This window comes from Phalacrocorax aristotelis, chromosome 1 (genome assembly GCF_949628215.1).
Source record: "Phalacrocorax aristotelis chromosome 1, bGulAri2.1, whole genome shotgun sequence".
Lineage (NCBI taxonomy): Eukaryota > Metazoa > Chordata > Aves > Suliformes > Phalacrocoracidae > Phalacrocorax > Phalacrocorax aristotelis.
In genome coordinates this window covers 60,353,759-60,367,912 of record NC_134276.1, presented here as the reverse complement: position 1 = coordinate 60,367,912, position 14,154 = coordinate 60,353,759, and the positions used below count along the sequence as shown (strand labels likewise).

At 39.6% G+C, this 14,154-nt stretch overlaps 1 protein-coding gene across 1 annotated transcript in view; it reads left to right on the top strand.

The window, feature by feature from the left end:
* NALCN (sodium leak channel, non-selective) overlaps positions 1–13,664 on the top strand; it is a 246,892-nt gene extending 233,228 nt beyond the window's left edge. Inside the window, exons 36-44 of the mRNA XM_075090175.1 lie at positions 813–961; positions 1,664–1,757; positions 2,548–2,680; positions 3,177–3,292; positions 5,601–5,758; positions 6,419–6,569; positions 8,734–8,883; positions 9,561–9,678; positions 11,400–13,664. Coding sequence (XP_074946276.1) covers positions 813–961; positions 1,664–1,757; positions 2,548–2,680; positions 3,177–3,292; positions 5,601–5,758; positions 6,419–6,569; positions 8,734–8,883; positions 9,561–9,678; positions 11,400–11,593 — 1,263 coding nt within the window. The 3' untranslated portion in view covers positions 11,594–13,664. The remainder of the gene's footprint in view (positions 1–812; positions 962–1,663; positions 1,758–2,547; positions 2,681–3,176; positions 3,293–5,600; positions 5,759–6,418; positions 6,570–8,733; positions 8,884–9,560; positions 9,679–11,399) is intronic.
* Positions 13,665–14,154: the final 490 nt, after the last annotated feature.

The window sequence follows — 14,154 nt, the reverse complement described above, 5'->3', positions numbered from 1 at the left end:
TTTCACTAATTTATCTGTTGCTATGCAATGTGATGGCTAAAAGTCAGCATGAATTATCAGCTTGGCATGATTCTAAAGAAAACTACTACCCTCAGTCCCATTAAAGGGAGTTTTTCATAGCATCCAGAGTGGTTAAGGGTGTTAGGACAATCTAGGGCAATAACTTTTTATAAAGAGTAAAATGTACAGTATGCATGCATGGTAAAGTAATATCTATTATCTAGGCCTACTGCCTATGTCATTTAAAAATTATGCTCTCTTCTTAAGCTCTTTTGCCAGCTTGCGTGAGAAATTAACTAGTTTAATCAAGCTGCACTGATCTTAAGGAAATTCCCTTCTCAGTACATCAACCCATTTCTTTAGGTAGGCTGCAGTTATCTGTGATTTCCATCTAACAGTTAGCATCACTTTCAGATAAGCCCAAAGCAGTACCACTGTTCATGCAATGCTAATTTTGATACTTCTGGAGTATACTAATCCAGAACATCATAGTTAAGCTTATGCTGTATTATTGCTGTGTTATCCTACCCTGTATTATCCTATACATCCTCTTCGAGGAGCAACGTTTTGACCATGTTAATGAGGCAGATACGCTGATCTCTTTAACAAGTAAAAAGCACACTGAATTTCAGAGGAAGACCAAAATGTTCAGTTCCAATCAGATTCATAATGTACCATTTCACTTAGCTCATCTACTAATGTATATATGCAAAAAATTCATTGTCAAAATGGCAAGTGCAATAAGTCTCGTTTCCCTTTTCTCTCTGCTTTCCTGAATGCCATCGTGGTTTGCTTTTTCTCTGTCCTTCCAGGTGACACTAAAAATGCTACTCCTGACTGTGGTTGTCAGCATGTACAAGAGTTTCTTCATCATAGTAGGAATGTTCTTACTGCTTCTTTGTTACGCTTTTGCTGGAGTGGTTTTATTTGGTACAGTGAAATATGGAGAGAACATTAACAGGTACAGTATGTACTACCTCATTTGGATGTTCTTTAAACAGCCTGAAAAAAATCCCATTCTGCTAGAGAGAAATTTTTCCGTGGTGAAAACCAGGCAAGTCCCCAGGTCTAGCTGAAGAGCTCTAAATAGAATTTCTGATAGAAGGCACCGAGCCATCTTCCCAGTCTTTGTGCATTGGACCAAATGACACCCGATCCAGCCCAGAGCAGACTGAGAGCTGTTCTTCATTCTGCCAGCTAGGAAATGCTTCAAAGCAGCACTGCACTAGCCTCAAGCTGCTGGAACACTGTGTACCTACTGCAGCTTATCAGCATCTCCCAGGAACAGGATCCATATACCAGGCTGATACAGAGAGGGGGCAGTTCTGTGAACTGGCTGTTAAGTGGAGATTTCCCAGTCAATAGCATCATCAGACTTTAGGAAGAGAATGGAGACGGGAGATAGGGTCTGGCCCTGCATCTGGTTTTGCTCTGTGACAAAATGAGCCAAAATACTCAGACCTGTGTCTGAACTAAGATTCAGTTATTCTGTCTTAAGTCACGGAATAAATAATTCACTGAGCTCATTCAAATAATACTGTAACTATTTTCAGTTTAAAATAGTAGAACAGTAGAAAGTGGAAATGATTTGCATTTTTTCTTGCCAACGTTTTAGTTCTGGGATGTGAAATGATATCTCTCTCTCTCTTATTCTTTGAGACAGACATGCAAATTTTTCGTCAGCTGGCAAGGCTATTACTGTACTCTTCAGAATAGTTACGGGAGAAGACTGGAACAAAATTATGCATGACTGCATGGTAAATACAATACTGCCAGTGATAAAGTAGGCAAGAAACAGGAGACACCTTTGCATCTCAAAGTGTTTCCGGTATCTTAGCTTTGTACAAGGAACGTTGTGATTGCCTTTATCTGTTCAAGAGATATAATGTTTGCCAAACCTCAGAACATGACACATAAATTGCAGTTCCAATCACACACTCACAATGTAACATTTCATGGGACTAGGCTGTTACATGATTTAAAAACAAAAATAAAAAGATGCTTTCAAAATCAGAAGTGCAGTAACTCACTTTCCACTGTTATCTCTGCCTTCACTGTGGCAAGGTGACTTTTCAGATTAACTTTGTCTTTAATGCCTTCACTTTGGCTTATTCTGTGTGAATGGTAGACTTAGTGGCCTCAAAATTTGTCCTGGAATAATTTTATTTTGCCCAAGTAAATTTCTGACTGTGATTTCCATTGCGATGAAAATCACATTCCTTTCCTTTTGAAAATCAATGTGCAGGGAAGGTTTCTGTAAACCACCATGTTTCAGAGCACCAAGTTGCTCTTTTGCAGTGGCATAATTCACAATGTGCTTTTTGTGTGGTAGGGAGATCCATGCCTAGGTCTTTTTTGTCATTCCTCTCTCAGTTTTCTAATTTCTGATTGCTAAAGGAACAACAAACTGCCCACAGTAATGCCCACAGCATTATTACACATTTGTGAAGCTTTAAAAAAATTATAGGTATAAGTATTGTGTTGATTGCAGAGAAATTAAGAATCTCTTCTTATGATTGATTGACTTTGTTTTCTTTTGTTTTGAAGGTTCAGCCTCCATTTTGTACACCAGATAACAGCACCTACTGGAAAACAGACTGTGGAAATTATGCTGGTGCTCTTATGTATTTCTGTTCATTTTATGTCATCATTGCATACATCATGCTAAATTTGCTTGTTGGTAAGTGAAAATATACATTAATAACAAAAAGATCCATCTCTGCATGTAGTATGTGAGATTTTAGTCTGTTGTGCTATTCAGGTATGAGGTTACTTGTACCTTCACTATGACCTTATATGCATGCATATGATGTCATGGTATACGCGAAAACTCAGGAAGTTTGGGAATGAAAGTTTTTTGTAGAGTGTAGTTACCCTAAGGAATATTGTTTTCTGAGCTTTTTCTTTCTCCAGTTAACATTTTTCCAACATCGTTGGAATTCTCCTAATTGATTTTAGAAGATGTTAGATTAAGCATCTCACCAGCATTTAAGATAAAGCTTTTAAAAAGTGAGCACAGTGAATATTGATGTAGCGTGACAGCTAAAGGCATTTATTAGTGTGAAGTTTGCACAACAGAATTCATATTCTGTTGAAATTCATTGCTGCTTATAGAGATGAACCAGTTAGAATGTAACTACAGACTTTATAGTGTATTTTGGTTTTGTGGTTTTCAGCTATCATTGTGGAGAATTTCTCGTTGTTTTACTCAACTGAAGAAGACCAACTTTTAAGTTATAATGATCTTAGGCATTTTCAAATTATATGGAACATGGTGGATGACAAAAGAGAGGTAAGAAACTTGATAATGTGCACAGAAATCCAGTAAACTTACATTTTTCCTTGAAAAAACATAAAGGGAAAGCAAAGTGTGCTGACAAAACTCAGAGTGGTTACTGTTAGGTCATGAAAGTTCAGTGAGCATGATCTAACATTGTTCATGGCCCTTCAAATACTAATCTGTATTCTTTGCTACTGTGAAGTACTTAAAATAGTAGATTTAAAAACAAATGTAGATATTCATAGGATCAATCCAACAGCATTTTTTCCTCCCAGCTCCCTGAGAGTTGTTCCCTTGGAAGTCTACACTGTCATCTTTTTACATGCCTGACCTTCAGAAGGGCTTTGCTGAGATTTCAGCACTGTCTCCCATAAGATCCTCATAGAGAAGCTGATGAAGTATAGGCTGGATGAGAAGACAATGATGTGGACTGAACACTGGCTGAATGGCCAGGCCCAGAGGGGAATGACCAGCAGCACAGAGTCTAGTTGGAGGCCGCTAACTACCAGTGTACCCCAGGGATCAATATTGGGTCCAAACCTGTTCAACATTCTCATTAATGATCTGGATGATGGGGCAGAGTGCACCCTCAGCAAGTTTGCAGATGACACCAAACCAGGACGAGTGGCTGATACAGCAGAGGATCGTGCTGCCATTCAGAGGGAGCTAAACAGGCTGGAGAAATGGGATGACAGGAACTTCATATCGTTCAACAAGGGAAAGTGCAAAGTCCTGCACCTGGAGAGGAGCAACTAGTACATGCAGGGGGATGACAAGATGAAAAGCAGCTTGGCAGGAAAGGACCTGGGGATCCTGGTGGACACCAAGTTGAACATAAGCCAGCAGCGTGCCTTTGTAGCAAAGAGGGCTAATGGTCTCCCTGGCTGCATACAGCAAAGTGTTGCCAGCAGGCCAAGGGAGAGAATCTCTCCGCTCCACTCAGCACTGGTGAGGCCACAGCTGGAGCACTGTGTCCAGTTCTGGGCTCCTTTGTACAACAGAGACATAGACATACTAGAAAGAGTCCAGCGGACAGACACGAAAATGATGAAAGGACTGAAGCATACCTCCTATGAGGAAAGGCTGTTCAGCCTGGAGGAGAGAAGGCTCAGGGGAGATCTAATAGATGTATGTAAATACCTGAAGGGAGGGTGCAAAGAGGATGGAGCCAGGGTCTTCTCAGCAGTGCCCAGTGACAGGACAAGGGGCAATGGACACAAGCTGAAACACAGGAGGTTCTCTCTGAACCTCAGGGAACACTTTTTCACAGTGAGGGTGACAGAGCACTGGCACAGGTTGCCCAGGGAGGTTGTGAAGCCTCCATCATTAAAGATATTCAAAAGATGTCTGGACATAGTCCTGGGTAACTGGCTTTAGGAAGCCCTGCTTAAACAGAGGGTGTCGGACAAGGTGACCTCCAGAGGTCCCTTAGAACCTCAACCATTCTGTGATTCTGGAATGATAAGATCATCTGGGAAGAATAAGCTGTTCAGATACCCACACAAGTTAAATCATCATCTGAATGATTCATGACATCACTAAGGTTTGAATATGAGCAAGACTACGGTGAAAGAAGTTGGTTGCCTGTAGCTGGCACATGGCTGTGCTGGAGATGGAAGCTGCAGTCTGTACTGATGGAGGCAGAGGGTTCTGCATCCATCATGCCCAGGACTGACAGTATCTCTTTCAGATGTGGAACAACACATCACAGCAATAATAGTTCCAGTCAGGCTTATTTAGCAGAACAAAATATTTAAAGAGTATGGATACCACAGTTTTGGAGGGAAATACTTTCAGTCTTATTTTTTTACAGCACGTCAAAACTGTTGTCACAAAAAGTGCATCATGTGCTAGGTTGACTCTTAGAGCAGAGACTTTTTACAAGCCAGTAAACTCCCAACATTCTCCTTTCCAAGGAGGTACAGAGGACGGTTTTACAGCCAGGTATAGGCCTGGCTGTGAATGTTTAAATTGTAGTTTAATTTCAGTTTTTCAAAGGCAGCTATTTGGGCATGTAATTCTCATTACAGATTAATGCAAATGGAGAAACTAAATCCCAAGCAATTTTGAACATTTCTGACAAAATTGACAGCACAGATTCCCATTTTCTATCAGTTAAGTAACAGCAAAGACTTCCATGAACTACAGCTGATGTGCATGTGTATATTCTTCAATAATGTATTCACAGTGGCTTAACTAGGCCAGGCTTTGACATGGAGTCTTTGGAGAAACAGTGTTTCTCTCACTGATCAAGTTGAATGTCTGCATTGGTTGTTAGGTCACAGTAATAATTTACCAGCTATTATGCAATTTTACCCAGGGAGTAATTCCTACCTTCCGAGTGAAATTCCTGCTGAGGCTTCTGCGGGGCAGGCTGGAGGTGGATCTCGACAAGGACAAGCTGCTGTTCAAGCACATGTGCTACGAAATGGAACGGCTCCATAATGGTGGTGATGTCACTTTCCATGACGTGCTCAGGTACGCTGAGATTTTTCTCTAAATTTGTACATCAGGTATAAGGGCCTGTGTTTCTCTCCAGGCTGAAGGGTATTCATTAGGCATGGAAAAAGGCAAGATTGTTAGACAGAGAGATACTGCCATTTTAAATGTAATACAAAATTTAGATGTCCCTTTTCCTTGCAAAAAAAAATATTTGTGATGGAAAACACAGGTCCTAAGAAATGAGCTCTAAGTAATTGTAATGTTTTCATTTGAGAGAGTTTGTCTTAAACAGCAGTCTTGTGGTGTTCTTGTATCCCAAGCCATGCAAAGTTGTGCCCACATATGTAGCAACATGAAAGTGAATTTGACTAGAAGTAAAATTGAGATGGGGACATTATCCAGGAGTAAACACTTAGGGGGAAAAAAAATCCAAAACCCACAAATGCCCTAGTTGCTTATAGTTCAGCAACTTACCTGTATCGGACAGCTAGATGTAGGTGATGGGGTCTTCATTTGTTCTGAGCACCACAAGTCTCTTCTGGACTCATCTCAGCATTTTTTAGCTTCAAATGTGAATTTATTGTGCACACCTAGATTACATATTTTTTGCACTGTTTTAAGTGTGAGCTTTGATTTTTCTAAATTAAAATGTAATGTCATCAGCATTAAAAAAAAAAAAATCTGTGTTTCTTCCAGCATGCTTTCATATAGGTCTGTTGATATCAGAAAAAGTCTTCAACTGGAAGAGCTGCTTGCTAGGGAACAACTAGAATATACTATAGAAGAGGAGGTGGCTAAACAGACCATACGCATGTGGCTGAAGAAGTGCTTAAAGCGAATCAGAGCAGTAAGTCAAGCTAAACCAGGATCTAAATGGTTGCAGAAATTGTACTGCTCAACAATGCTGGAATTTGCCATCACTATGCTTCATTTACTCTGGAGTCACAATAAATTTATGTGAAGAAGTATGTAGCAGTTGCTAACTCAGCAAAAGAATGTTACAGCTCAATTGAAAGTGCTACAAAAATAAGCATCTTTTGAAGGCAAAAATTGTCTTCCTGCCAAAAATTTATCTGTCTTTTCAATACAGCAGGAAGATGCTTGTGCAGAGACCAAAGTCAAAGGAATAAAGAAAAAACAATGTAATTCGATGAAACTTCATAGGCCTAATCCTTCCTCACAGAATGTAATTGTATCAATTCCTTGCCTCTGCTGGGAGAAGATACCGTGATCAGTCACCAGCAGATGATTCTTCAAAAGGAATCCGTATCAAGATGCATCATTTGAATAAGCCATTACAGTAACTGTGTTTGCAAATTAGCAATGTGTACATGCAAATCAGGTATATGAACCGTGGCACACAGTAGCTGTGTCTATGCCTGGAAACGAAGCAGGGCCAAGGCTTTGGCTCGGCACTGGGATGGGGACACCCATCATCCTCGTTAGCATGTTCCTTGGCACAGTTTTGGCCCGTGCATACTTTTACTCTCCCAGATCACTACCATATGGTCTCGCAGACCACTGCCATAGGAGCATCACTGCCCCCCAGGCGTGATTCAGGGTGGAGACTGCTCCCAGTATGCAGTGGTTGAAGCTGTCTGATGTGGTAGTGGGAAGATTAGCCAGATCCTGCAAGTCCTGGCCTGTCACTAGGCTTCAGCACTGCAGGAAATCCCAGTCTGTTTAATTTACTAGGATAGACTTAGCCAGTGCTTCTGTATTCTGTTTACACAGTGCTTCTGATCGTCAGAAACATTTTTGCCTTTGCTCAGGATAGCTACAATATATGCTGGTCAAAGTTTGTCTTGGATTAAATTTCTATTTTAAAATTTCAGGAAATTTTAATTAGATTTTGCAGTTACTTTCCTCTTTTCTTCCAAAAACAACTCTTCTTTTATATAAAAAGTCACAACCTGGTTGCCTTGAGGACTGATGTTTCAGTTAATGTAAGGCTGAGTTCAGGTTTTGGTGCATGTACTTTTTATTTTTATAAAAGCTTACTTGTGGAGGTTGTCCACAGTGATCTGTGATCATGGGATCTGGCTTCTTCTGTTTGTAAATTTATAAAAAAACATAACTGGACAATTTGAATGTAATGTACATTCCAGCTGAAACATTGATGTTCAGGGCATATTCAGATAGGTAGTTTCATTTCGATCTCACCTCTAATAATAACGGCAGTAAATTTAATCTCAGCTCTCAGATCTGGGTTTGTTCAACTCTGTTGTTCATTTCATTATGATATTGAATTACACTATGTTAAAGTAAATATGCTATTCATTTCACTCTAATAATACAGTTCAGATCATTTCACATTATACGAACCTTTTATAAACTGAATGTAATTATGGAATTTAATATATATTTTCTAATATATACTCTCTTGTTAGTCTCTACGTCTCTCTAGAGGGAGCATGTGAAAAATACCCAGGAAAGTGAAACCCTTCCTAAGAGCTGTTTATTTTGATTTAAAAGCAAATTAGATTGTAAGATCAGAATGGTAGCGGTTTTGTTTTTCTATTTGTACTGTAAATCTATACTCAGTCCCAAGGTTTCCACTACTGTTTTATTCAGTCTTATTGACAGCCTGTTCCAAAGTCCATGAAATAAATCAGAAGTTTTTCATTGCCTTCATGTAATTCTTAGTGAATCTCTACCAGTTTCCTTGTTTCTTTTTCTTTTCAAGAACTTCTAAGTCATAAATTCAGAACTTTATGTGTTTTTACGTTCTAGGTTTAAAACAGCAATTGAGAACTTGCTTTCCACTTCATATAGTATATAATTTTCATCCTCTATCCCCTACATAAAGGTTAGAGATATGCTGGAAGCCACTTTATTTAAATAGAAACCATCTGATAAATGTAGCTTTATCAGTGCACCTGGTATCCACATCTGATGCTCACTGTTTGGTTAAATACTTAAGCTTTAAAAAAGAACAAGCTTTAAAAAAAATCAAACACTGCGACACATCACTGAGAACGTTTTTGTTGTCACACATTGTACCTTGATAGAAACAACAGCAGTCATGCAGCATTATCCATAGTCTACGAGAGAGTCAACAGCAGGAGTTGAGCCGATTTCTGAATCCTCCCAGCATTGAGACAACACAGCCGAGTGAAGAAATGAATGCTATTAATCAGGATAACAGTGCACAGCCAGAGGTATGTTAGCCAGAAGACTAACAGTTACTCAGAACAAATCCAGAAAACTTACAGGGTTCTTATTTGTTCTTTTTTAAACATAATTTTAACTGGAAGAGTTGAAAGCAATATCTTGTTTTGCTTCAGTCTTTGCCTTCAGGTGTGAAGGCAAGATGGGCTAAGGCAATAATTCCCAGGCTTCGTTAGCTGTCTTGCTAGCACCATAAAGGGCAAACTCAGCTGTGTGACTCTGGCAGCACCAACTTTCAGCTCTAGCATGAGCTGTGTACAGGCTCAGGGACTTGAAGTTTTCCTGTTCAAGTGTTCTGAAGTAGTTTTTACACTGAGAGTGATAACGTTGGGCATGCTGGGAGCTGTGAGTAGGAGTCCTGCCTGGGCTCTTCCAGGGTAGGGAATGAAGAAGGTACAACATAAGGACTCCACTGTAGAAGGATGAGAACAATTTTATACCCTTCAGTGGGACTGTATAATGGAATTGAGCCCAAATGTCTGGGTTTTTTCCTGTTAGTAGTAGTTTTTGGGGGCAGTAAACAATAGAAGCCATGCTACCTTAAGAAACGGCAATATATTTTGTTTGTATTCATATCTAAAGCTTGGGAATAGAATAGAATAGAAAGATAACCCTTAGGATTATGGGGATGGGGAACTATGACTGAGATTCTTTTTTTTCTGTGCAGACAAGCAGCCAGCAGCAGCTCCTTAGCCCAACACTCTCTGACAGAGGTGGTTATCGACAAGACTCTGCAGACGCTGGGAAGCCTCAGCGGAAATTTGGTCAATGGCGTTTGCCATCAGGTACATTAAAAATGTGTATCAGTATGGTCCCCACATGCCAAATCACTGCTGTACAATAACAAGGCCATGAGAGGCTTTGTGTTTCAGAGTTCTACCTCCCATCTGCTGCTTGCGCTCATGTCAGGGTTTTTCTGCCCTCATGCATGCTGAAATACAGCAACCTCTCCCCTTCCTCCCAGTTCTGAAAGTTTGGAAGATGGGCTCAAGGACTACCATGGGCAGGTTGTTGGGTGGGTTTTACTTTTTCATATATTTACTCAGGATCTTTGGACTGGGGGCTGTACTGTCCCATATGTTTGGATTGCATCTTGTGCATTTAGAGTTCTCTTTTATCATATAAAGCACAGTGAAAATGAATGAAGTTTTTTCCTAACAAAAGTAATAATTTCTGAGTGCCTTGTCTTGCCTAAGCATACCAGGTGTATGATTTATTTTCCACCAAAAAAAACTTTTTTATAGCTTCATTTCAGTCAGGACTTGGCCAGGTATACAACCAGTTTCCCATTTATTTTCTCACCAACAGGAAACATCCTTAAGTTATTCTAGTAACTAGTCTGCTAGAAAAGAAAGGCTAGACTATGCCTTATAGGAGGGTGCTTATAGGAGGGTGGGACAGGTGCATAGGTACAGTCTGAGGCCTTATTAAGTCTTTATCTCAAGAGCACTCTCCACCACCTGAAATAATCTCTCTTAAAGTGCATATTGACCTCTCCCGCCTGCCACATCTTGTGACCAGCAAGTTAGGTGTATGCTTGCTTATCAACCTGCTTTCAGCTGTCATCAGTCAGTCGTACTGAGTCAGAGCGCTGCCACTGTTCAGACCTTAATCGTATCTAGTTGGAAGTAGAAGAGATGGTCATGCTATGAGTACCGGTAACCCTAGTTTTGTGACCAGATTGCTTGTTCAAGAAACAGGACAGCTTAATGAAGAGCTTTCGATCTACGTTTTCCACTTAAATGTTATTGAGCAGCAAAGATCAACATTTTGTTGGAACAGAGAGAAAGAGTAAAAGAGGGAACATGGTAAGGAGGAATCGGACTACTGTAGCCAGCTGGATAGGTTTTCAAAGTAAGAATGAAGAGTTCAGGGTTTCCTTTCTTAGCACTGATCTTGGTCCTGTCACTCTTGAATGCTCCTCAGTGGATAGTCTCAGAAATGGAGGGTCACCTCTGTGCACAGTACAAGCTAGCAGATGATAAAGTACTCTGTCCCCAATCCAACAAAGACTTGTATTTAAGATCATGAATAGCATCATGTGTTTTCGTGCTTCCCTAAAGCCATACTAGCACCTTGTTCTGGCTTCCACCCCTAGGCTGTAGCTGGTAGCTCGGTATAGCTGCCCTTCTAAATGCACTTTTCTCTCCCTTTTTCTGCCACTTGCCATTTTCACCATTTTGTCAGCTCAGGTAAGTACTGCCTAAACCATATAGGTTGCAGTTAGCCAGGTAAGAAGAGACCTATTGCGTCAGCTATCCCAGAAGAAGGAAACGAGGCCTTGCTCAGTTAAACTGCTCTGACAGCTGATTAGTGGGAGCAGGGTGAACAGCTGGAGCTGTTGAACAGCTGAAAAAAAACCACATTATTGCAGAGCTCTACTCTTTCTATACTAAATCAGTTTAAAGCTGCCCCAGTCCAGCTAGTTCTGTATACCTGAATTCTAAGCAAAAATGCCCAAGAAGTAAATCTACTCTAATACAGAACTTTCTGTTTAATTTCGTAGCCCCCAAACCAATAAGCCATTCAGTGTCTTCAGTCAACCTTCGCTTTGGTGGACGTTCAACTATGAAATCTGTTGTATGCAAAATGAATCCCATGTCTGATGCTGCTTCTTGTGGATCAGAAGTCAAGAAATGGTGGACAAGACAACTAACGGTGGAGAGTGATGAGAGTGGAGAGGACCTTCTTGATATCTGAGAAAAATTTAAGTCATACTGCAACAACCACTTCAAGTACAATCTAATTTTCTATGTCTAGAACTGAAGATGCTGTGTAATGTATGATTTCTTTAAAATCAATGTCATAAATTTTTTTCAAATGCTTATCCTTCTGCCATGTGAAACATAGCACACACTTGTATGTTAAAATTCACCTCTACAGGTACTAACTGTACTCTAAGAAACCTGTATATAATAGCACTACTAACAAAGCCAGAGAGACTACATTGCCTTTAGCAGACAGAGCGTTGAAAGCTTTCATATGTTCTGTAGCTACATAATGAAAATGATCAATGTATTTTGATATACTCACCTCTGTGTTTTTCTTCAACCTTTACCGTACTTTAAAGTGGCAACACTTTACAATACAGGGGTAATGTATTTCTTCTTTTTGTGTTTTCCTTCAGTTCTTATTTAGTAACATTTCTTTAGAAAGCTTTTATTATTCACAAATGACCTGAAGAGGTCAGCACTGACTTCATGTTCAAGGGAAGTATTTTTACAAAGTACAGATTCTGAATTACAAATCTAAGCTTTTTCTGGACCTTTTTTTAAAATATGCAAGATACAGGATAACTCATTTTAAAATCAGAAGGTGAAGGATTGGCTTTTAAAATGTAAATATCTTTGGGTTTTGGTTAATTATGCAAAGAGCTTGATTTTCATAGAGAAAACAGGAAAAAGGAGAAAAAAAAAAGACATGAACACTGTATATTTAAGCATCCAGCAAAAGACCTCCATGTGAAAAACATGGTTTATGCTTCATTTTCAGAATATACTGGTTACATATATGTATGGTGTTATTATTCTCCTGTTAATTGGGTCCCATTTCCTTGTATAGTCATAAGATAACTTTCTTCTTGTCTGTGTGATAAAGATTAGCATGTTGGGGGTTCTAAATACAGAGTAGTATTGTATGGCTTTTAAAATCCAGTTCAGTTTTGCCTGTATAGGTAGAAGTGAATTTTACTCTACCCACGTTACTACTCATGCTACAGCACTGCAAAGCTAAGGCATGACACTGTACTGTGGTTAAGTACCTTTGTCCCTTTTATCCCGGTGCATCGTATTTGACGTATTAGCCTTCTTTTATTTTAAGAAGCACCAATAGTGCTACATTATCACTGGTGAAATAGCAGCTGTCCCTTTCGTAAAAGTTTTTCCAGTGAAAGGCCAATGCTATACAGAGGAGGAGGTAGAAAAGAAATGCCACAAAATGCAGCAGAGTTTGTTAGTTTCAGAATTGAAGGCTGTCTAAAAACGTGGGGTAAAACGTGGCCATTCCTCATGGAAGAGCTAAGGTTGCAGATTTTGTTGCTCAGCCCCCAACTGGGTTTTTTAGCGTAGCTGGGACCTTTCTATTACCATTGTTTCCTATGGAAATGATAGGTTGCTCTAACACGGCCTGATGTGAGATCTTGTAAGAGGCTCACAGTTAATGTACATCATGACTTAAAAAATATATCCTTTAAAAAGCAGACAGAAGCCAGTGCTTTGCGATGCTTTCTGGCCAAAATGTCAGTGTAGAGCGGTCAGAATACAGCATTGTTATCACAGATGCCTTCACCATAAATGCAAAATTAGTTTTGGCCATAAAATACAGTTTTCTTGGCATCTATCAATGTTTTGTTCCCTGTGTATGGTTGAACATCGTTTAGGTTTTTTTCAAAAACAGTCATATTGAACACATCTGTATTTTGTGGTTTCTTTATCTGTTTTGGGGTATATTTAAGTTTAAATCTAGTCAGCTGTAACTCTATAGTAACAGAACGTGTGCGTTCTCTTGTTTACTCGATTATGAACCATCAACAAAACTTCATGTGCAAATCCATTATTTTGTGGTCTGTTTGTGCTTGTTTAAGTTGAGCTTTTGTATATATGACAAAAAGATAAATACTGGATTTATAAAATATAGTATCTTTGAGAGTTCAATAATATATTGAACTGCAGATCTTTCTGAGTCATTCTTGCTGCAAATCTTCTTTTTAAAAAATCTGGCGAACATTTTTTCCTTGCCTTACAGTACTCTGTCAGTAAAAGTGAGTTGCTTTAAGCAATATTCCTCCCTCTGGTCTTCCTTCTAACTGCATTCGCTATATCTGGCTCACCTGTGATAATGCTGCATAGTGACTAGGTGTGTGGTTTGGGCAGGGTTATTTAAAGCGATGCTTTCAAACTCTTCTAATTGGAGGGCCTTTGTTTTTTTCTGGTGAGAAGTCCAGCCACCAACCTCATCAGTACTGCCACAAGGGGCCTCACTCACAAAATGGGACCGAATAAGGACTGTTCATTATTTATTTTTATTTAACCCACTTTCTTTGTTTGCTTTAGAGCCTGGATGTAAATAGGTGCAGGTGCACGTGCAGGGTGTGTGGCAGGGGAAAATTTGTGGTAGAAACATTGCAATGGTTTCATAGACTGCCTTCCAGTATCTTCCAAAACACTGGAGATCCCTCAACAATCTAATTTAACCGGCAACGTGGCTTTAAGAATGCAGTGCTCACCTGTTCGGTCCCCCGTTTTACTTTTGCGAATATGGGA